General features: G+C 30.6%; 3 protein-coding genes across 4 annotated transcripts; 2 read left to right on the forward strand and 1 right to left on the reverse strand.

Annotated features, from left to right (window-relative positions):
* Positions 1 to 511: 511 nt before the first annotated feature.
* Positions 512 to 1,398, reverse strand: LOC110428583 (uncharacterized). Of its 2 annotated transcripts, none has more exons than XM_021444450.1 (2): positions 1,049 to 1,398; positions 512 to 963 (listed from the first exon to the last, which is right to left on the reverse strand). In XM_021444450.1, exons 1-2 carry the CDS (start codon positions 1,352 to 1,354, stop codon positions 946 to 948), a joined length of 324 nt encoding a protein of 107 aa, XP_021300125.1. In that variant the 5' UTR covers positions 1,355 to 1,398; the 3' UTR covers positions 512 to 945. The 2 variants fall into 2 exon arrangements, with proteins under 2 accessions (XP_021300125.1, XP_021300124.1); XM_021444449.1 differs by having other exon boundaries at positions 512 to 967.
* Positions 1,399 to 16,673: 15,275 nt separating this feature from the next.
* On the forward strand, positions 16,674 to 22,635 carry LOC110428554 (somatic embryogenesis receptor kinase 1-like). The gene is made up of 10 exons (XM_021444412.2): positions 16,674 to 17,195; positions 18,186 to 18,318; positions 18,431 to 18,502; positions 20,029 to 20,172; positions 20,807 to 20,878; positions 20,996 to 21,067; positions 21,151 to 21,263; positions 21,765 to 21,896; positions 21,988 to 22,329; positions 22,508 to 22,635. Exons 1-10 carry the CDS (start codon positions 17,099 to 17,101, stop codon positions 22,621 to 22,623), a joined length of 1,293 nt encoding a protein of 430 aa, XP_021300087.2. The 5' UTR covers positions 16,674 to 17,098; the 3' UTR covers positions 22,624 to 22,635.
* A 61-nt stretch (positions 22,636 to 22,696) lies between these two features.
* On the forward strand, positions 22,697 to 23,970 carry LOC149526231 (somatic embryogenesis receptor kinase 2-like). Its single transcript, XM_089785666.1, has 2 exons — positions 22,697 to 22,900; positions 23,463 to 23,970. The coding sequence occupies exons 1-2, from the start codon at positions 22,697 to 22,699 to the stop codon at positions 23,775 to 23,777; spliced, it is 519 nt and encodes a 172-aa protein (XP_089641792.1). The 3' UTR covers positions 23,778 to 23,970.
* The last annotated feature ends 275 nt before the right edge of the window (positions 23,971 to 24,245 follow it).

Raw genomic sequence — 24,245 nt, forward strand, 5'->3', positions numbered from 1 at the left:
TTTTATTCCATCCAATTATATAATGTTTTCGTTGTACAATCTCTTTCATTTATATAAAAAAAAATTATTTTTATTTGAATTTATTATCATCTATAAAGAAGTGACCTCGACCCTTATATTTATGAAGGTCATCCATATAAGTGAGAATTAGATAAATTCTTATATCTTTATTTATAAATCCTAAGACTTACCCTATTTGTTACTAACTTGGGATTGGTGCCATTAATGATTTAATTAAATCAATGAATTTTCAGGCATTTCATATTATGTTTAGAATGGCTTGCAGGCACCTTGCAGCTTGGACACAGCTACCTGATTACTTTTAAAATCGAAAACAAATTCTCCCAAGAAGTCTTGACCAGGTGAGTTTCTTAAATTGTACGATGTATTATTGCTAGCTGAAGGCAGTAGCCTGGGCTTTCTTCTCATAAAGAAACAATTAATACATGTACAGTCCAACAATGACATAATGAATTAACATTTCATTCGAAAACATTGATTGCTGCTGGCATAAATGAAGAGCAGTACTCTCAAACCTTGTGGAATTTAAATCTAAATTACAAAGCCTCAAACTCCAAATTCCTAAGCGCAATATCCGCATGTTACTGGAATTAATATACTCTTTAAAATTAAAACATGGGTTAAGATTTATTAACAAATCATTCATAATCACATACTGAAATCAACTCTATGCTTGCACTACTGTTGCAAGTTGCAACTCTCAATCTCCCTTCAAACCACACAAAAGCACACAGAAAAAACCATAAAGAAAAAAAAAAAAAGAGAGAGATGAAAAGAAGAGTCAAGGACCTTGATAACCTCTCTTCAATATTGTTGCCAAGTTTGGTTTGCCCACAACTCAGTGTGATCATGAGAGCACAAGTTAATTTATCTGAGGACCACTGCCACTACTTGTCCCTGGCCTTGTTGGAGCAGAAAGAGAAATTACGAGACCCGGGTCGTCTTCCTGCATAGAATTGAACCATGCTTCTCAAGAATGCATGCATAAAGCTATGAACATACAAAATAATGAAGTCAGCAAGCTTACTGTGGTGGAAGGAGGATCAGCTGGTGGGTCGTCTGTCACTGTGCTTGGAGGATCTGACTGGTCTGTTGTTGAAGTTGGATCTGCACCTGCTTCAAGGGAAACCATAGGGGACTCCAGGCAACCAGCTTGAGTATTACCATTTACTGTACCATCATCTTCTTTCTTTGGACTTGAAGGGTCTTGATGGAATTCGTTTTCAAGTCCCAAACACCTAAGAATAGCCCTTATAACTTCATTAAAAGACCAAGGGTAGTAACCAGGAGTTGCTTGCGCTGTCACCTCCCTAGTTGATGAAGCATCTTCCATTGTTTCCTCTCTAAGCTACCTTCTTCTTCCTTCTACTATTCCTCGTTTTTATTAGCCCTCTTAAATGCTGGATTCGGTGGTCTGCTGGTCAGCAGTGCTTTAAACTCTTTAACCGTTGAGTGACGAAAGTACAAAAGTATCCCCTAATTGCTTCGTCTTTTTATCAAATTCACGTTGAGTTATAAACCATACTGATCAAAACAAAATCCATATTTTAACTGTTTCTATTGGTATTTGGATTATTTAATACATCCCATAAGCTTTCGCAATTAAAAACTTGTTTATTGCTAGAGATATTAATGGATACCTTACAATCAGGTATCTTATATCATCAAACTCAATTAAGTAAGACAATTAGGTGATTTTTGTGAAATTCTTCATGAAATGAAATTTTACTTACTTTCGAAAAAAAAAACGATAGATTAAGGTATTCTTATAATCAAGTTCGAGTAAGATTCTAATAGTGAAACTACTCCCTGTCACGAACTCAGGCAGTGGCTTAAATACCCATTATCCAAACTCAATTATAAATAATAACTTTTAATATTCAATTTTAATTTTATATATATTATTTTTTATTTATAAATTTTTTATAATTAATATAATATTTATTAAAATTTATTAATTTTTTTAAATATAATTTTCAATTTTAATTCTTTTATGAATTAATTTTAAAATATTAATTTAATTTTTATTTATAATATACATAAAAAGTTAGTTTAAATTTATTTTAATCGCATGTTAAACAAGTACGAGTATTCAACAAGTAATGTCTAACATATTAGGATAAGGATTCAAGTAGTAATTTAAAATTTAATTCAGTAATTATAGGATTTAGATACCTTATAAAATAATAAAATTCAAATTAAAGTAGTTAAAAAATAATAAGTACCCTACTCATTGACATAAGCAAACTCATAAAACTTTATTTTATGACATGAAATTGAACTTGGAGGGGTGACTTAGTCATCCATTAATAATATGTAACTTCACTATATGAAGAAGCACACAATCTTTTGATCATTACTAATTTAACTATATATAGTTCAAATCGTTGAAAGATAGTAGTATCGACATTGATTATTATCCTTATATGCTTAAAGATAATTAAAACTTAAAGTTCGAATTCTCTCTCTCTCTCTCTCTCTCTCTCTCACACACACACACACACACACACATATAATTATACATGGAACAATTTTAATGACTTGGTTTTGATGAATCTTATTTAATGAGGGATAAGTAATATCTAATTACGTTTGAAAATTAGTAATCCCAACTCCCAAACCTTCTCATTTATGTTATGTTTTACATATGTTTATTTATATTTATATTATGTTTTTGTAAAAGTTTTATATATCAGGAAACCTTATGCTCTGTTTTTCTTAATCTTTAAAAGTCTTGCTGAAAGTTTTCTTCCCTCAATTCTTTGAAACACAGTATCAGACCCATTGATTAACAGCCCATTCGCCTTTGTTTTTCTATATTTTAAGCATATCTTTGTCTTCTACCTTTTTGTTTTTTGAAGGGTATAGCAATTGCTAATAAAAGAAAATTACATTATAATCCAATGTTTACGTTGAAAAAAATCAAAATATGCAATGAAAATAAGTTCATTCAAATATGATTTTCTTATTTATAATACAAAGAGGCATTATGGTTGAAACCTAATACCATATTTATATGTATATCCTAACTACTCTGACACAAAAATTGATATTCTAAACCTAGAAAATTCGTAATTAGCAAAGCAAAATTAAATTGTGAAGGGTAGGAAGGTAAATGAAATGTGTATGAGGTGTATTAAAAAAGAAAATGTTGTATGTGGTAATTAATATTATTAAAGAGGCTGGACAGGTGTGCTACCTACTGCAGGGAGGGATGTCAGATATGACACATAATTAATTCGTGGAAGCTCTCTGCTTGTCTTTGTCACCTAATCATTTATTTAAAGGCTTAAATGAGGTATTAGCCAAACAAATACCAAATACTGAGATTTCAGATCTGTCTAAGAACCATCTTAATAAATATAATACCCAAGTCAAAGCCCGCGCAATTGCTATAAAAAAATGCCTTTAAAAAAAAAACCATAGGTAGAGGAATTACCAGTTGTTGTTTATCTTAACTATAAAATGGCTTTTATGGGCTCATTTTATAGATTGTTAAATCCATACTGATGGTGAGATAATATTAATGCCATGAAAAGTTTTATGGTTGGATTTTTTATTGTGATGATGTTGCTTATAACAGTCAAAGTGTCAATTTATGTACTTATGATTGTTTACTTCTTGATTGTGCTGAGTTTGTTCTAAGGATCTTTTGTAATTCTTTTAAAGCCGTTTAGAGATTTTCAGCATTATACGATATTTTTATTAAGAATTATGTTCAATGAACTTGTTCTTAACAAGTATTTATATGTTAATTTAAATATTCTCATGTTTCAATTTATGAGATGGTTTACTTCATTGATATGCCAGAAACATAATTATGTGTTGGCCTCTATGTTTTATTAATATCCATTTTTCTTAATAAAACTTTGATTAGCAACAATTTAGAAATAATACTTTGATGGGATGCAAAGCATATAACATTTCATAGCCTTTATTTCAACTAAGCAACATTTATAGGTCTTTTAGAAATAAAACAAATACCTTTTATAAATAGTAAATGCTTCAATATAAGATGCATCTTTGTACAACCAACCAATTAGCTTGCAAGGCATACAGCAACACTATAAACCCCATGCTCATAAAGAGACCCTTTACATTTGTTTCTCACCTAATTAATTTTTTTTTTACAAAAAAAAATGGCTGGGATATGATCTTTTGTATTTAAACTTTCATATTTTGCGACGATGTGATTGATAATGGATGTATATTTAAATTGATGAGTTTTGTGCATAGTTTTAAATGAAAATCTCTCCTTAAGTTGATATTTGCTTGAATGATTACAAAAATGGAGAATGCCCAATTATTCCTTGCAATAGTGTTTGTGTTTGCTTGATGATGGTTTGGTAATTATTATAAATGACCCTTGAACATATGAATTTGGGTGACTATGTTGGACATCCACTTGAATGCTATTCACTTTCACTTTTGCGTTATAATTTCTTAAGGGGAATTATTTAAAAGATTTTTAGTTATCATGTTTTCCATATAAAAAAGGAGAGTTATATTTTTTATTATATTTTAAATCGATCCTTCCATCTTTAGATCAAGCTTAAACCTCGAACTCTCTTTCTTCATAATTTTTAACATGATCACGCTGGTCCTTTCCTTATTATGCTTTCATGTTGCTTTCCTTTTTGCTGTGACCCAAAGAGATAGAATTCTTGAAAAGGAAAATTTGTACAAATTTGATCTAGTAGCTTAACTTGACACATTTTTTAAATCTTTTAACCTTGAAACCCTTTGAGGAGGAGCTTTTCAAACTTTTCAAAATATTTTAAACTCTCCTCATTGTTTTTTAAAGATTAGCACTTCACAATATATTCATAATTAAATTTAAGGAGAGCTTCTTTTTTTTTCAATTCTATTGAAAAGATTAAAGAAATTTTCAGTAAGCAAATTTCTCCCAAAAAGACATAATGTTTCAAAAAACCCTTAAACTATTCAAAAAAAATGAAATAAATCTTTATCTTTCCATTACGTTTAGTTAAATCCGTGTACTTTTATTTTGAATCAAATAGGCTCTTATGGCTAATAAATTATTAATTGTCATTAGTCAAAATACCACTTATCATTTTTAGACACACATGATGTTGATGTGGCGTTAATATGAAAAAAAAAATCATATGGTCATGTCATCATGTCACTTTAGCATACCACATTATCATCAATTAAAATATGTTAATATACTACGTGACATAAAATGACAAGTGATATTTTAATTTATAATAGTTAGTCAAGTATTAATTATAGAGGCTTATTTGGTTCAAAATAAAACTATAAAGACTTGACTAGACACAACAAAAGAATAATGACTTATTTGAATTTTTTTTGAATAGTTTAAGGGTTTTTTTCGATATTATGTCTCTTAAAAATTTTGTCATATCGAAATGTAAAAGGTTCTTAACTTTAAATATATTCTTAGTTTGAAATGTTAAAAATTATGATCAAAATCACTCTAATAAATTCTATTTTAAATTTTTTATTTTCGAAATTCCTTAAACGATTTCTTTTAAGCTCAAGAAATATTCAAAACCTTAAAATACTTTATGAAATTCAATTCATGTATATATCAAGTATTTAAGGTCATTCTAAAATAAAGAAAACATTTTTAAAGTATCAGAAGTATTTTAAAATGAATGGTTCAAAGTAGAAGATAAGGTTAATAATAAATCTTAAAAAGCTACAATAATTGATTCCTAGGTTTAAGGTGTTTTGTTAATAAGCTCAATATGGATAAATCCAAAAGAGGGTTCAATTGGATTGTTTTGAAAATTTTGAAAAATTCTTTAATTTTCAAGAACGTAAAATTTCCTTTTTAATTTGAATGCTCAATTTGAAGCTGAACAAACTAGTTGACTTCTTAATTAGTGGAAGAAATTTAAATATCTAATAAAAGTAAGAGTAAAAAATTCAACACAAGTATTTATAGAGGTTCGGTTTCTTTGCCTACGTCCTTTCCCTTATATTCACTAAGGAGTTTAAAATCTACTATTTGATCAAAGTTCAATACAATGCCTTTTGTAGATCCAATATAATGTTTTCATACAATGCCTTTTTATGGTTAAAGGACAACCACTCTACCTTTTCTATTGGTTAAGGTATAACCACTTAAGCAACTACGATAAGAGGAATATAAGTGCAACTAATGTGCATCTTAAAGGCTGAATAGAGAATTTGGTACAATGTTTAAATAAAAAGATGAGAGTTCAATAAATGCTTGACTAGAAGACCTTTAGAATTTAAGAAGAGTACAATGTGTTTTGGCTAATTCTTCTTTCTTGAGTTGTGTTTTCAAATCTTCTAACTTTCATAAATGCTGAAGAAGCTTATATTTATAGTTATTAAAGCTTCAAAGGTAATTGGGGATGCATTTATTTTGAAAATAGTTATTCTTCTCTTCATTTAAGGTTCCAATAATCATATTGTATCGATACATAAGTGAATGTATCGATACATCCCCTTTTATTTTTGAATTCCCATTGAGATATGTCAATACATTTGTGCATGTATAGATACATTTGAACTTGCTTGTAGGAATCTTAACATTCTACTTAAAATGTGTCAATACATTTACCAATGTATCGATACTTTTGAGATAGTGAGCATTTTTATTGAAAATGCATCGATTCATTGGTGAGATGTATCAATACTTTTAAGTTAATAATCATTCTATCTTAATTCTATCGATACATTTGATAGTGAAACGATGAATTGAGTTTGACTTTTGAATTTTGACTCTGCTAAAGAACATATATCAATAAATTTTGAAATCTATCAATATTTATTTAAATGTATCGATACATAAAGAACATGTATCAATAAATTTGGACTAGAATGCATTTTTCAAAGACTTGTTTATATCTCTTCTTTTTCAAACTCACTTGACATTGATTGGGGATGTGAGAGCTTTGATGCTCTATAACTTGAATGAATTTTGGTTTTTTTTTTTGTCATTTCAAAACATAAAATTGATTAATCTAACTATAGGATCGATCCCATTCTAGATCAAAGTTAAAAATTTGTCAACCTCCTGCTAAGGATCGATCTCACCTTTTGAGAAATGATCCCCACTCATAGAAACTTGAATTTCAAGCAAGAATGAAGGTAAGATCGATCCTCTAATATTGGGATCGATCTCAAAGTAGCCGTTGACAATGTAAAGGTCAAAATATCAACAAACCAATGGCTCTTTTAGACATTATATGCCTCCCAATGGCTCAAACAATCTTCCTAGGTATAAATGGATCTATCATCTTCAACCCATTTATGAAGAGGAACCAAGAATAAAGACAAGAAACAAGTTGAAAAGAAGCATTTAATTCATTCTTTCAATCTTTCAAAGCCTTCAAGTGATTTTAAATCTATTCGAGTTTCCATTCCTACTCTTTTTACTCATTTTGATATTTTCTTTTTACTAATTTATACTTACTATTGGAGGTCTCTTTATTTATATATCTAGTCAAACACTTCAATCCTTTAAAAATATGAAAATTATATCTTAAAGTTCAAAAAGTATTGATTATAAATTTTATCTAAACCCTAAAGATATATCTAAACCTTAAAATGGTATTTGTACTAATTAAAAATCAATTGAACTCATTGGCAAGTTAATAAAGGCATAAGCACCAAGAGAAAGGATGTGCAATTCTCTTTATTTTACACTCAAAATTTTTATTTCATTTACTTTCAATTGAATATCTATTAAATTGCAGCCAACTTGATTTTTGGTATATCTCCCTTGAAAATCTATTTTGTGATAAACAATTTTAGAAATCTAATTCACCCATCTCTTAGATTAGTTATACTATTTAAGCTAACCAAAGGTGGAGCCTTGTGTAATTATAGAGGGCCACAAATTTTTAAAATATTGTATATATTATATATATTTTCTCTTAATGGCCCTCTCAAAAATTTTTAACTCTTATTTCCTTTTGTCTTTAACTCTCACTAAAAGTTAACTAATTCCACTCCTGAAGCTAGTGCCATTGTCTATAAATTATGTTTTGCAGCTTTCCCTTCAAGTGATCCAATATCATGGGTCCTTCAATTAAATTGCTCAATGGTATGCATGGTTCAACTCTTAGTACAAAAAGAAGATGGCCAAGGTCAGACTTTGTGATGTTGTGGCATTTCTTAAAAGATAACAAAACTAGTTGGGTAAGGGTCCTTGAAGCTTTAGTGGGGAGAAAATGGGACTCTGCTTATACCTTCCATCTACGTTACAGGGAAGATGGCAACCAAGGGCGAAGTTAGCTAAATTTTGTTGAGGGGGTCAAGGATAAAGAGAAATAAAAGTTATAATTTTTGAAACTATTATGCTGAACTTAACTAACAATTAAAAGATTTATAATAGATAACAATTTTATATAACAAGTAAATCAAAAGAAATAAAAAAAACTTACAATAATTTTTACAAAAAGTTATACTTAACGATATTTTCTGAATTCTAATTCGTCAATTATTAATTCAATACAATTCTTAAAAAAAACTTTATACTAAAAAGACTAATAATATCTTTTTTAATATAAATAACTAAATTATTTGTAAAAAACTCATTATCCATTTTGTTCCAAACTCTTATTTTTATAATTTTCATTGTTGAAAAGATTCTTTCTGTAGTTGTGATAGAAATCGAAAGAGCTCAGACAAGAAAAATTAATCTATCAATCACGTTTAATAAAAAAATGATACATTGATGAAATTTTAAGCAACAGTCAACAGTGCAACAGTATAACTTATATTTAAAAATTACATAATAATTTTTTTAATTTTTAAGGATTACAATCATAAAAAATAAAATCTATATAACAGAAAAAATATAACAAATAAAATATAGAAGGTACATAACAAAAAAAAAAGAAAAAGAACATAGTTGGTGGTTCATAGAAATTTTAAAAAAATCTATAAAAACTATGAATATATAAACAGAAAGAATGAAAATGAAAATTAATAATAATAATAATAATAGAAAGAAGAAGAGGATAGAAAAATACATAATAACTAAAAATTTTATTTTATATTAATTATTAAATAAAATATTATTTTAAAAAGTATTAAGAGAAAAAATATATAAAATTTTTTTAAAATTTTAGAGAGGGATAGATTCCTATTACACTTCACCCCTTATGGCAATCAATCCTATGGCATTCAGTGCCATCACCGACAACCACATTCCCATATATCCAAAACCTCTGTGAAAACATAAGCTACTTGGAAGTAAGTTTAGGTTGAATTCGTATCTAAATATTTAGTTTATTAATTGATGCATGATTTTTATTTAAAAAGTAAAAATTAAGTTTTTTTTCTAATTAAAAAAAAACTTAAGTCGAATTTCTCGTATTAATGGCCATAAATACATCAGGTAACTTGGTTCATCGACAAAAGCAAGGAGAAAAATTCCTTCAATTTGCATTTGTAGTCTAAGCCCATGCAATTGATATGGAAAGGGAAAAATGATGGCAATGATCAACAAAATATCCTCACTTGACATTTCAAATTATGTCTTGATCTAAGTATAAAAAAGATAATCATTTTATATATTTGGAATTTACTAAATGATCCGAACCTTAAAGTGAAAATATAGACATAAATAATATTCAAGATACTTTTTCCAACTTTTTAACATTTCTCCAAATTTTTAGGTCTTAATATTCAAATTTTAATCCTTAACCCAACTCTTAGCCAACAAATATTGGTGACTCAACCAATTAACCGAGGTGGGTTCAATCCGTCTGAATCCTGAGTCCCTTCTACCTGAGCTTCGGGACTGACACCAAAAAATAAATAAATAAAAGCTTCCAGCCCATGGATTATTGGGCCAAGCCTACTGAATCCTTTAATTTAAACATTAAATTGTATTAAATCCAGAAAACTGGTGGAATTTTCTAAGAATTTGATGCTAGAAGCTTGGGTGACCTGATGAACCTGATGAAGGCAAAGGAGCTACAGAATGCAAAGTTAGGGGCAGTTTCATCGTACCTAAGCTTATCCCTTCGTTAAAAAAGGAAGTCGCATGGAATATCATGAATGGCGTGGGGCCTAATCCCATGCCCATGATATATTATTTTGTGGGAATAGTTTAATTTCCATGGTGGACAAGAGAAAAAGCAAATTTCCTTTGTCTGTAATCTCCTCTAAACGCATCATTAATGTCTGTTTTGTCAGAAAGCTTTAATACAATAATTCCATAATAAATTGGACTTGTAGTATTTCCAAACAAGATCACAACGACTCCATTCTAGCTACTAAATCTTACATGTACGCACTTGTCTTACATATTGTGAAATGGCTTAATTTGCCTCCCTATGTGATTGACTTTATTTTACAAAATATTAATTATTACTAGTTATAATTTTTGAAAAAAATTTTAAATTATTTAAAAAATTTAAATAAATTTTTTTTATTGTGTTTATCTATTTTTATGTTTAATCAAATAAATTTTTATGATTAATAATGAACTAATTATCATTCATCAAAACAACCGCTTATCATTTTTACACTCATGTGGTGCTAATGTCACTATAAGAAAATTGGATTTTAATTACATTTTGTTAGACAACATATTTTTTTGTATAATGAAATTCTAAAAAAAATGTAGTTATTTAAACATTTAATTTTATTTTTTTAATATTTAGCAACAGTATGAAAATGTGCAATCTTTATTAATGGATACAATCTCTATAGTTACATTTTATTCATAATGCTACTAAAAATTTATATAATACAATCAAATTTATAAAAATATTAAAAAAATATTTTTAAAAATATTTTTAATTTTACACTTTAAATATATTATCCTCAATCAAATTTATTATAGTATGTGAAAAGTAAAAATATCATATGACCATAATATTATATCATATCAACATGTCATGCTATAATCTATTATAACATATCATTATACAACATTAACGTCACGTTGACCTAAAATGATAAATAAAAATTTATTTATTAAAATAAATTAATAAATTATTAATTATAAAAAATTATTTAATTTAAAATAAAACTTAATTAAAAAAATTGAACAAGAGCAGTGAAATGTAACCTCATCCCCAAAGTCCAAAAGAAAACACAAAACAAAGGGGAGGGATTAGGACAAAAGAGTTGAACACGTGTAAAGACCCATGAATTAGACCAATTTTCCTCCATCCTCTCACAATTCACAAAAAGGCGTCGGCCTTTTTCCTCTGGGAGGGTCCCCTCCATAAATGTCTGAGGACAGTGACTGTTTGGTGTTTTCTAATTGAAAAAAAAATCAAAAAACAATTTTGGTTTCCCACAATTGGCTCTGCCCTGGGGATGCACCATGGAAGAAAAAGGCTTCCATTTGCCCTACGTGGAAGAGCACAAAACAAAAATATCTGAATTTCAGTGCTCAAAATATCAGCCATGACTATGAGCCATGGGGTTTTCAAATATTTATCCTTTAATTTCCCACATTTTAATTTATTCACTTACTGTTAATACAATAAAATTTACACCTATAAAAAGATGATACTCTTTTATTCTTTTTCATGAAGTTCCAAAACTGTATTTTCCTTCTATTTTTGAATGCTTTAGTATGAGAAAAATTACTCATATTTCTTGCAATGTGTACGAAAAAATTACTTTAAAGATTTTGATAAATAAAATAATATAATATAATATTACATTGCAATCACGTTACAATCAATAAAGAAAATTACATTACTGTGTTTTCCACTTGACAAAAAAAAATTATTTATCATCGTTACCCTAATTCTCTTCTATCCCTTTTTTTAATGGTCATAACCTTTTTACTTAATGTTTGTGATGAGTTAAATATGTGTTAAACAACTGGAATTGAGGGAGAATGCATTTTGCTCATTTGGTTTCAATTTAAATATTTATTACCCGTGGTTCAGAAACAAATTATAATTCATTATGCAAAATGAAAATTTTTCACAAATTATGGGTACCCAACAAAGGAATTAATTTTATATATTAATATAAAAAAACAGAAAATGGTGTACAAATAGCATGCAAGTTGGCAACCCTCTTTGAATTATAGCATTTTGTTTGGTATTGTTCTAGGCCATTGACAGAAGTCTTGAGTCCCACCCACAAGACCACAAATGATCAATCATTCTTGTGGAGAAAGAGGGATTCTCATAAAGAATATATAGTGTACTCACCATGGTACTAGAGTTTACTGAGAGACTCAGACTTTGGTTGTTGAAATCAAAGCTTCAAACTTACATTATTTTGAATTATTGGCTTCTTGGTGTGGGTATTATGAGCTTTTTTTTTTCCCCTTTAAAATAGAAAAAAAGAAGGTTATAACTATTAAAGCCAAAAGGAAAACTAAAATTTTGTATGATTGCTGTTGCTATTATTAATTGTTATTTTTTAGATTATTTTTTTATACAATAATGAAAATTTTTTAAATGTCACAACACGATTAAGAAATTGATCCGCGCTCATTTAATAATTGATTAATTTATTAATTTTTATCAATATATCTTATTAAAACAGCTGTCAATCCTTTAGCTCCGTTGTTGAAATCTAAAACTCCGTCGCCAATATATAAGATGATTTTTTTTTTCATTTTGTTTTTGCATTTATTTTCTTATTTCCATAAGATTTGATTATCAAGTAAAAAACAAAAGAAAAAGTTGATATATATAGTATTAGTTTGATTTGTAAATGAGCAAATGCTAAAAGGTATTAATGTTCTTTTTTATGTATAAATTATAATTTGTAAATTTGTACTTGATAGATAATTATTTGTATTAATGGAAGTCTCCAAGTGAAATCTAATAAAAGCAAGAATCGTTTTCCATGCTCCATGATTAAGATTTATGAAAATGTCAAACATATGAAAAAGGGACAATGAGTATTATGATGAAGTCACTAACCTTACACTTCATTAATTTGGGATTCATTAATGCTCAAATGTTCACATATACCCATGCTTCAATGCCATGTAAGAGTGCATTCTATGCATCACTAAATACACAAATTTAATCCTAAATTTGCTTTAGTTTCATACATTTCCTTTTAAAAGTTTTTCCCTAGTATCAAAAAAATATTTTTAATAAGTCTTTTCTTTCAAGTCAAGATTCGATAAATTAAGATATCACACGTAATTAAATATTATCACATAAATATGCAACTATTTAATAAAAATTTTCATGTTGCATGAAAAAAATTATTAAAGTGTAATATTTAAAAAAAATTAAATTATTTAAAAAAATCAAATAAACCCTTATTCTTTTATTAATTCAATTGAGTATTTATGTTTGATGTGGTGTATTAATAAGGTGTGATGACATTGTTATCTGATATTTTTACCATTCATATCAACGTCATATGACTATAAAATAATAAGTGTCATTTTACTAATGATAATTAGTCAATTATTAGTTATAATGGATTATTTACCTTAAAATAAAAATACAAAAATATGATTGAACATAGTAGAATAATAAAGACTTAAATGAATTTTTTTAAATAATTTAAAAGTTTTTCAAATATTATATTCAAGTAAATTTTAAAAAAAAAACATACTTATGTGGCAATGGTAAGAAAGACGAATATATAATGATTTTTTATTTTAAAAATAAAATTCGAATCTAAATTTTTGAGGTGAGTGATACATGTAATTACTTCTAAACTAAATATTCAAATTGTATTTAGATAATTTTTAATTATATGATAAGCAAACAAAACAAATGACAGTATACTTTTCCAAAAGAGAAAAAAAGTTGTCATTATGAAAGTCAACAATTCAAAGCTGATCAGTCTACAACGTAATTGCATGATTACATTAAAAAAAAATTATTTAGTTATTTAGTCCCAAAATGCATTGATTTGATAAATATTTATGAATGTGTGGTATTGACATAATATAAAGTCAACAAATTCAAAGTGCAATTAGAAAAAGGTAGTAATTGTAAGTCCCACATAATATTCTTGATTTGGACTTTATGGATTAATTAGTAAAATGCCGGATGTTTCTCCCATTTTTGATGCAAGGGTCACACTCACCCCATTCAAAGACAACAAACACTTAATTAATTCTAAGCACGCCCCCTACTTTTTTTGCTTCTTTTTTTTTTTCTATGTTGGCATGAACCTATTTAATCTCACTACATTTACTTTACTTTCTTCTTTAATACAAAAAGCCTGGTTACTCGTGTTATGCATGGGCCCATCGCTTGCTCCAAGTTATTTGTGTTACGACTAGGTTCATCGTCCATGTTTTTAATCTAAAAAATATATTATTTAGATAAAGAAAAGTTCATATTTATTTGGCTTTTGAGGTTTATTTTGATACTATTTGTTACAGATTTAAGTTTTTAATTTAAAAAATATATTTCATAAGTAGAAAAAGATCTTTATTTATAAACTTAAAAATCATCTTATTTTTTACTATTGTAAAATTCGTGACAACTTGAATTTAGTACCAAATTAATAACACATACTGTAAACTAATTTAGTCACATTATGTTATTCATTTAAAACAAAAGTGGATTGAATTTAGTCACATTAATGATTTAAATAAATTGATGCTTTTGGTCACACAAAAAGGTAAATAATTATTCCCTCTATCACTTTAAACCTAACAAGAGAGAATGAGACATGACACATTATTAAGAATATCATCAATGTCATCACATCTTTTGTTTTATCAATATAGGCATTATTTACTATTGTTGTTAATATATTGTTACACTTTTTTTTTTTGGAAAGAAATAAGTTGAATACTTCTTTTATATAAGTTAATATGACGATTAAAATAATTTTGAGTTTTTTTTATATTCATTAAAGTTTTTAATACTCTCTGATTTTTTAAATTTGATCATGTTTATATTGAAATTTGAATTTAAAATCTTGAGAGTCAAAACTTAGATTTTAACCATTGAAATGCCCAACTTTTGTAATAATTTTGATTTAATTATTATGATTTATTGAATTTACAAGTGTGATGGTAGAAAATATTTATGTAGTTGTAATTTATTTGAAAATTGTGTTACGGATAGAGCTTAAGGATTATCATCATGTCATAGGTAAAGAGAAGTGATTAGAGAAAAGTTATTAAAGTTAAAAGAGTATTTAGTCAAACCATAGTAATTAGAACCTTACCTTCAAATAATTACTTAACCAATATTAAGGACGACAATTGATCAGGTACTCGACTCGATTATATAGGGTACATGTACCTTACTTTCGAGTTTTAAATGGACATGGGTAGCAAGTTTACTATCCGTTTCAAGTTTAGGTAGGATATGGGTATCATCCGTTGGATACCTAATATCCTATAATGTTAATGTCAAGGTATTATCAGGTATTTGTACCCAATACCCATATACACATATTTCAATCTTATTTATATAAGTATAATTATTTTTAAATTTTAATATTTATTTACTTTTATAAATTTAATTATTAATGAATTGCATAGAAGTGAAATATAATTAGTATCGAATAGTGTTCGAGTAATTAGATAGTCATGAAAAGATTAATAAATTTGTTTTGCACAATCAAGTATTTAGATAAGTTCGGATGATTAAAGGGTAGTGAATAAGATATTAGGATTTGGGCGAAAAATTTAAAAAGTAACCCAGTAATAATAGGGTTCATGTACCTACTTATTGATAAGGTTTTTACCGGATACCTTACTTGTTTGACAACCCTAACGAATACTAATAAACATTGAGGAAGCATTTGACATATTAATGCAATAAAAAAAAGGAAGGATTATTCCATCATAAGTTATAACCCATATAAGGAATGCCCAAATCAAGGAGATCACACCAAAGTGAAGTCAACTTCATTGGTTAGAAATAGCTTTATTCCCTTACTATTATTAAATTTAGGCCTAATTTACTCTTTCTCTTCATGATTTAAAGTTTAATTTACTACTCCATTAGGGCTCTCATTTAAATTTAACTATGACTTCATTGGGAAACTAGACAGTCTCAATGGGGCCTTCTTTATGTTCCAACTATTTTCTTTCTCAAAAGTTTATTGGGATTCAAGTTAAATCAAAGGGAAATGCATACCCCTACCCTTAATTGACATTTGACATGCCACTGCAACTTTTTCCTTTTCGTGTTTTTTTATGAAAAATAAATTTAATATTATTTGTTATTAGTTAAAAAGAGGCATATATAGTTATCCATATTATATGATATTTTATATTAAAAAATAAACATAATTTTGAGTTAAAACTATAGGAGAGGATGTGAATCATAATTCAGAGTCACATAGAAGACTCAAACCTAAAGTTGTTTATTATAAAATTGACAAATTAATAAAGTGAACCTTAAGGGATATAAGATTGTTATTTATACTTAAATAATAGTTAAAAAATTATGAATTAAAAAAAAAAAGGAGGGGGAGGAGGGAGACACATGCGAAGAAATAATGATTTAGGACCGAATCTGACATGGCAAGAAGTGTGGGACACCACAGCCCAACGTTTTGACCGAAAAACGGAGTTGAATTTCCCAAATGACCCTCGAAGCCTTAAGTCATGTCACTTTCCACGATATAGCGCGAACCCGTTTTGACTGCGTTCGGGCAACGGTCAGCACCGTTCGGTCACCTCTCTTACTGCACGCTTCACTCTCCCAACAAAAATATAAAAAAAATGATAGCATAAAATTAAATTAAAAAAACAAATCTTTTTCTCTCTCTCTCTCTCTGAGGCTCGCTCTTTCACTTAACTTAGAAAGAGAAACACAAAAGGGAAAGTTCATTTCTTTTTAATTTTGTTTTATTTTTTTGAAGTTGCTGAAAGGAAAAGGTTTGAAAAAAGAAACGATTTTTGGTTTGGGGTTTTTTTTTTTCTTTGTATTTATGTTTTTGTTGGTTGCCTTTTATGGGGCATGCTTTTCAATGGAGGGGAATGGGATCAAAGCAAGGGATTTGATTGAGGAGATTTTTGGGCGGTAATGGTGGGATTTGAGAGCTAGGGTTTTTGGGTTTTTGTTGTAATGTTGTGTTGTTGGGGTCTTCTTTATTGTTTGGATCTAAGGATATTTAGATTGAGAAGCTCAAAAGGTTAAAAAAAAAAGTTTCAGCTTTTTTTTTTCTTTGGGTTTGTCAAATGGAAGGAGGAACCAAAAAGGTTAAGTCTTTGGCTTTGGTTTGGTTGATCTTTGCGCTGCTGCATCGTCTGTGGCTTATTTCTGCTAATGTGGAAGGTGATAATATTTTTTACTTTTTTTTTTCGTTTTTCTATCTGTTTCTTGCAGCAACCCATTTTTGTTCTTTGTGTGTTCAATTGTTTTAGGAGTTCGATCCTTACTTTTTTGTAACATTTGTTGGTTTTTTTTCTTCTTTTCGCAAAATGGATTTCTGATATGTTGTTATATCATTTGGTTTTTTTGTTTGAAAATGAGTGTGCTTTAATTAGAATATATACTTGCTTTCCTGATGATTGGAGTATAATTTTCCTTTTCTTTTGTGTTTTGCTTTTGGAAGATTACATTAGAAGTGCTTATTTTGGTTCTATGGATTCTGATCCTTGTCGTAAATCAGATACTATTATATAATATAGTTTTACAATTTGTGACTTTTGTTATAATGGATATATGGATGATATGAGAATATGTGTTAGGAAAATGCTTTTTCTGGGATGCCTTTGTCAAATGTTCAGATTATGACATATAATTGTTCACATCAGTTGCGTACTTTCAAGTACAAAAAATGTTGACTTGACGATACTGTAGGAATCATGCTGCTTCGCACAATTTGAATTGTTTTTTTACATGCCTTGCTGGTTTATTAACAGATCTATTATGTTCATGAAGTCATTCAACTCACACAGTTTACTGAAAAAGAATTTTCTGTCATTTTTTTTCTACTTTTGGTCAAGTATTGATCAAATGGATAATTTTGGAACTTTTTTTTATTTACATTTGACTCCTCATACCGTAAAATTTATAAAATTTTGTTGTTGGAACTGTTTAAGTATGATAAAGTTGATATCATTTACTGTTTCCTGTGGAACTGTTTAAGCATATGCAAGCAACAATGTTTTCTGCTTGTTAAATTACCTGCTAAAGCTTCTGTCGGGTGGAAATTAGTATGCTTCCTGAATGTAGCTGGTTTGGTTTTGCTATATATACTTTAACATATGCATTATTAATTAATGTCAACCTCTTACCATCTTTACTTTCTTCTTGAAACAGGTGATGCATTGCACAGCCTAAGGACCAATTTGAATGATCCTAACAATGTCCTGCAGAGTTGGGATCCTACCCTTGTCAACCCCTGCACATGGTTTCATGTTACATGTAACAATGATAATAGTGTCATTAGAGTGTAAGCATTTTCCCTCGTTGATGTCTTCTAAGTGGTTATAACTTGAAATATATGTTTTACTGATTTTGCAAAGGATTACTTGTGTAATGTCTATTTCTGTGTCATTTTTCAGTGATCTTGGCAATGCAGCTTTGTCTGGTCAGCTCGTACCACAGCTTGGCTTGCTCAAGAATTTGCAGTACTTGTAATTCATGCTTTGCCTTGATAGTTCTAGCTGTTCTCCATTTGTATAATTGGTCTACGATTTTATGTGCTTTCTTCTGAGTAAACAACCATATGCTATTGCTAACTTGCCCCATGTTAACAAAAGGAAGAATTGGTTCACAATAAGGATTGTTGCATTAAATAAGCTTCATTATTTACTTCGGCAAGAGGTAGTGGTTTAGGGTCACAGCCTCTTCATGTAGTTTATCAGATGTGTTTTACATATTCAATTTATATTTTTGAGAAAGGGCTAACCTATAATTCCTCTACATGGTACAATGGCAGTCTTCTTTTGCCTGTGGAATAAAGATAAAAATTCAAAGCGTAAAATACCCTGACCCTCCTTAAGTTTTGATTGAAATTACACGGAGGTTCATTAGTTTTTGAAATGGACGCTTCGCCCTAAAAAAAAATTTTTTGCTGGACATGTAGGTCCAGCCGTTAGTATTTCTGTCAACTTGCTAATGTGGTAAGGGTAAAAAGACAATTTTACTCTTGATTAATTTTTATAATTACAATTATATAATTTTATTATTTTATTATTAATTAGAAAAAAGCTCTCCATTGGGGATCACCGGAGCTCCCCTAGGGAGCCCTGATTGGTGCTCCTTATTCTTTCTATCTTTTAAAAATATAATAATAATTTTTAAATTAACAAAAAAAGAAAGGGCATTTAAGTCTTTTTATTATTTTTGTTAATGTTGGTTGTAGCTTTGGGGCGGAATGTCCATTTCGAAATCTAATGTATTTCCGAGTAATTTCAGTCAAAACTTAAGGGGGTCAGGGTATTTTACACAAATTTAAAATTGTTGATTCTGTTGGACTGGTTGCTGAAATCACTCTGTCAATGAGTAACTGTAGTAGGGACTTATTTATTTAATATGGGGTTGGTCATGTTGGCTACCTCCAGATTGAGGCACACCATTTGTGATGAACAAAAAAATTGTCTTTCCATGTGGAGTCTAATTATGATCTTCTTGTTTAGGGTATGGTAAAGTTTTAAAAGATGCTTTGCTAAACAAGGGTTTTCCATCAGCTTTGTAAACAGCTATCGACTAGGATTAGAAAGTTTGCAGTGTATATCTACTAACTGGAAATAGGTTCACTTGTCAAAATGAGGTGTCCATCTTGCGCAATCCTATAGATGATGTGTAGAGGAATTAACATGCATTGTGGAGCTAGTTTATATTTTACTTTTGAGCCTGTCATGCCTTCTTGTCTAGTTATTGAGCTGGTCTTTCCGGTGGGCTTTGTGGGAGGATAGATAGTACTATAACAATGATCTTATGTCCTTTTTGAATTGGTGGTTTGTTTACCTTGAACATTACAAGGGAACAATTTTCATACCGTATGAGGGGTTTCCGGGGAAAGTCTTCCAAGTTCTTATAGACTTTGAATAAAACAGGTTCATCCAAATCCAAGTATTAGGTTGTTATCGTACAGTTTACTTGTCTTAGTATTCCATTACATTTCTTATGCTCATAGAGATGTATATTTTTATGCCAGGGAACTTTATAGTAACAACATAAGTGGACAAATTCCTAGTGATCTTGGGAATTTGACTAGCTTGGTGAGCTTGGATCTGTATTTGAATAGTTTCAGTGGTCCTATTCCAGAGTCTTTGGGCAGGCTGTCAAAATTGCGATTCCTGTAAGTATATTTGCTTTGCAGCTTCCTTTTTTGGTACAACAACTGATTTATTACATGTTGAATTGCACGTCATACCAAGAATCTAAGTTTTTATTTTTAGAATCATGTACCTGGTACACAAATTGAGCTATACTTAAACAAGTAGAAACAAGTTATTTAGTAGTATTTGGTATTAAGTAAATAATCGAGTACAAGATGTTAAACCCTCTCTTTAGTATTCAGAAAGAATATTTTGATATTGTGTATAGCACATACAAGTTCATTGCATTGCATTTCTTCATCAATTATAACTGTCTGGTCAAATTTTCAGTGCATATTGTTTAGTTAAAATTTCAGTTTAAAAGTAATCCTGGAGGAGTTGAAACTACTTTGACATTTAAAAGCTAATACAACAATTTCCACGGTTAATTTCAACCTTTAAATATGAGTCTGCAAGTACAGCATTTTGTATATTTCCAAACATCACTCACAACTACGCATGAAACTGGTTGAGCAAGTGATGCTTAAAACAAAGAGCTTTTCATGTTTAAGTGTGTTTATATACAGCTGGTGTAGGGGAAAGTTTGCTTGATATAATCTTCATCAGTTTAGATCTTAACTTCTTTTCTTGTTGAAATGTTTTGTGTGAGGATAGCCGGCTTAATAACAACAGCTTGAGCGGTCCGATTCCTATGTCATTAACTAATATCACGTCACTTCAAGTACTGTGAGTGCCAACCTTACCTTTTATGTCAAGATCCTTTACTCTGCCCCCTTTTTTTCTTCTGAGACATCATAATGATTGCAAAAGTTGTGTATTCTCAAATTGCACTGTTAAATGCAGGGATCTATCTAATAATCGTCTATCTGGGGAGGTTCCTGATAATGGCTCCTTCTCACTATTCACTCCCATCAGGTTATATTTTTGTGATTTGAATGCTGCTTTTTGGCTGACGAAATTTGGGTATCATGCTTAGTTGTTTGTTGTTCCATATGCAGTTTTGCTAACAACTTGGATCTGTGCGGCCCGGTTACCGGTCGCCCTTGCCCGGGATCTCCTCCTTTTTCTCCTCCTCCTCCTTTTGTTCCACCACCGCCAATTTCTTCACCAAGTAATCTTCCTTTCATGTCATAGATTTAGAATCTATTGAACTGCCTTTTATGGGTTTTCTGTGTAGTAAATTTTTTTACTACTCTCGTTGTCATGTAGACTGTTTTAGTTCCATTTGACAATTTATAATTTGCCAATCTCTGCTTAGCATTTTATTCCCACTATATTCTGTAATATCGTGGCTTGCACAAATCAGCAAATGAGCTGAAAGTAATGTCCCTGCCCTTCTGGGCGAATACCGAAGTTTGCACATCCAGTGCTTTAGTTCCATAAGTGAATGAACTGTATCATTATGAACTTTGATTCTGATGAGATGTAATTAACAATAGTGCCTTTCAATGAAGACTTTTGTTTATTTGGAAATTGCCTCTGATTTTATGCGTTATCTTGGTTGTTCTGGTGCAAAAAGATGTTTTGTGGTAACTCATGGTTAGTGCAAAGGAAGTAGCTATTATGCTTTGCTTTGGGCATTCTAATTTTTTTACATCATATCATATTTTAGGCGGGAATAGTGTCACTGGTGCAATAGCTGGAGGAGTTGCAGCAGGTGCTGCCTTATTGTTTGCTGCTCCTGCAATTGCATTTGCATGGTGGCGTCGGCGGAAACCTCAGGAATTTTTCTTTGACGTACCTGGTTAGTGCTATAAATGAAATTTCACTGGTTGAAGGGTTCAAGTTTGGGTAATAGTTACAAATTCACCAGTTTAAATTACATCTATTTGCAGCGGAGGAGGATCCAGAAGTCCATCTGGGGCAGCTTAAGAGGTTTTCCCTGCGAGAACTACAAGTTGCCACTGACAGTTTTAGTAACAAAAACATTCTGGGTAGAGGTGGATTTGGTAAGGTTTACAAAGGACGGTTAGCTGATGGTTCACTGGTGGCTGTGAAAAGATTGAAAGAAGAGCGTACACCTGGTGGAGAGTTACAGTTTCAAACAGAGGTGGAGATGATCAGTATGGCTGTGCATCGGAATCTCCTCAGGCTTCGTGGGTTTTGTATGACTCCAACTGAACGGTTGCTTGTTTATTCCTACATGGCTAATGGAAGTGTTGCATCATGGCTAAGAGGTGAAGCCCACAAGCATTTGTGCACCAATTTCTCAATTTTCTTTTTTTTGGGGGGGGAATGGGGGGTGGTGGGTGGGGGATTCATTTATTGAAATTGTTATGATTAGAATCAGTGCAAGATATAATTTTGCTTTTGATCTTGAGTATAGTTTCTTGTTTTCTTGATGCATTCTTGCAGAACGCCCTCCATCACAACCTCCACTTGATTGGCCAACACGGAAGAGAATTGCATTGGGATCTGCTAGAGGTCTTTCTTATTTGCATGATCATTGTGACCCAAAGATTTCATCGTGATGTGAAAGCTGCAAATATTTTGTTGGATGAAGAGTTTGAAGCTGTTGTTGGTGACTTTGGGTTGGCAAAACTTATGGACTATAAGGATACCCATGTAACCACTGCTGTACGTGGCACAATTGGACATATTGCTCCAGAGTATCTTTCTACTGGCAAATCTTCAGAGAAAACTGATGTTTTTGGTTATGGGATCATGCTTCTGGAGCTTATCACTGGACAGCGGGCCTTTGATCTTGCTCGGCTTGCAAATGACGATGATGTCATGTTGCTTGATTGGGTATGCACATGATATTTTCTTTTGACTATCTTAGTCATCACACTGATTTGCTTACTCTGTTCCCTTATCTGCTTTAATGCTAATTTAGCTACTGATCAGTTTTTGCCTTGATTCCTGCCTGATTCTCAATATTATTCATGTCTTGACCCTTGGGTTATGTGAAAACTCATTGGATTGATCCTAGTTCAAATTCCGATGCCCTGCAGAATGATAAAACACACTAGGATAGCCTAGCTGGTAAAAGCCTTGAACCTGTTTATTTGTATGCAAGAGAAATGAATCTTCCTAAAAGTCAAGAAACAGTTGTATCTTTATTTAGGCTTTGCATACTTGAGTTGCAATGCGACAGCTATGGAAAGGTCCATAAAATAAAGTTGCTTAGGAAAATTATGAGGTAGCTAGAACTATTCCTTCTTGGCAATAGATGCCAGAAGGAAGTGTTGTCTTTAGACAGCTGGCAAAGTTCTTGTGAGGGGTTCATGCTTGCTTAAATAAATAAATGGAACAATAGGTTCGTGGTCTGCTTCCTCTTAGCTGATTCAGTTGACTATTATTCTTTCAGGTCAAAGGACTTCTGAAGGAGAAGAAGTTGGAAATGCTAGTTGATCCTGATCTACAGAACAATTATGTAGAATCTGAGGTAGAGCAGTTAATCCAGGTTGCTTTGCTATGCACACAAGGTTCCCCAATGGACCGGCCGAAGATGTCAGAAGTAGTGAGGATGCTTGAAGGAGATGGGTTGGCTGAGAGGTGGGATGAGTGGCAAAAGGTCGAAGTTCTCCGGCAGGAGGTGGAACTTGCCCCTCATCCTAATTCTGACTGGATCGTTGACTCGACTGACAATCTGCATGCGGTTGAGTTATCCGGTCCAAGGTGACATGGCATAGCTACAGTAAAAAAGAGGGAAAAAGTTTTTACTAGCTATTTTTTATGATAATTTTTTTTCTTTTTTATTTAATGACACCATATCCTGATTTATGTCTCCTGTAAGCCCAATTCCGCATTGTATTCATTACATTTGTGCATATGAGTCAGCTTTGTTGAGGTGCAATTTGTATCTTTCTGCTGCAGTTTGAACTGAGCCCCCTGATGTTTCAAAAACAGTAGCAGCTGTGGCGGCCTAACCCATATTTGCACTTCATGTTCCTCCTAGTATTAATTCTTCCAAACAGTTTGTGGCATGCCAAAGGGGGTCTTGGGGTATACCATTGCATGCAATTTTCTAGGGGATTTAATTTCCCCTTTTTCTTTGAATGGCAGCACATGTTTATAGCTTGCACGGTTTAAACTTTGTTCTACTTGTATTTTGTAATCACTAGTTGCAACACCTGCCTCATGGGGCTCG

Source organism: Theobroma umbraticum, unplaced genomic scaffold (assembly GCF_002168275.2).
Source record: "Theobroma umbraticum cultivar Fairchild unplaced genomic scaffold, ASM216827v3 scaffold_302.0, whole genome shotgun sequence".
Lineage (NCBI taxonomy): Eukaryota > Viridiplantae > Streptophyta > Magnoliopsida > Malvales > Malvaceae > Theobroma > Theobroma umbraticum.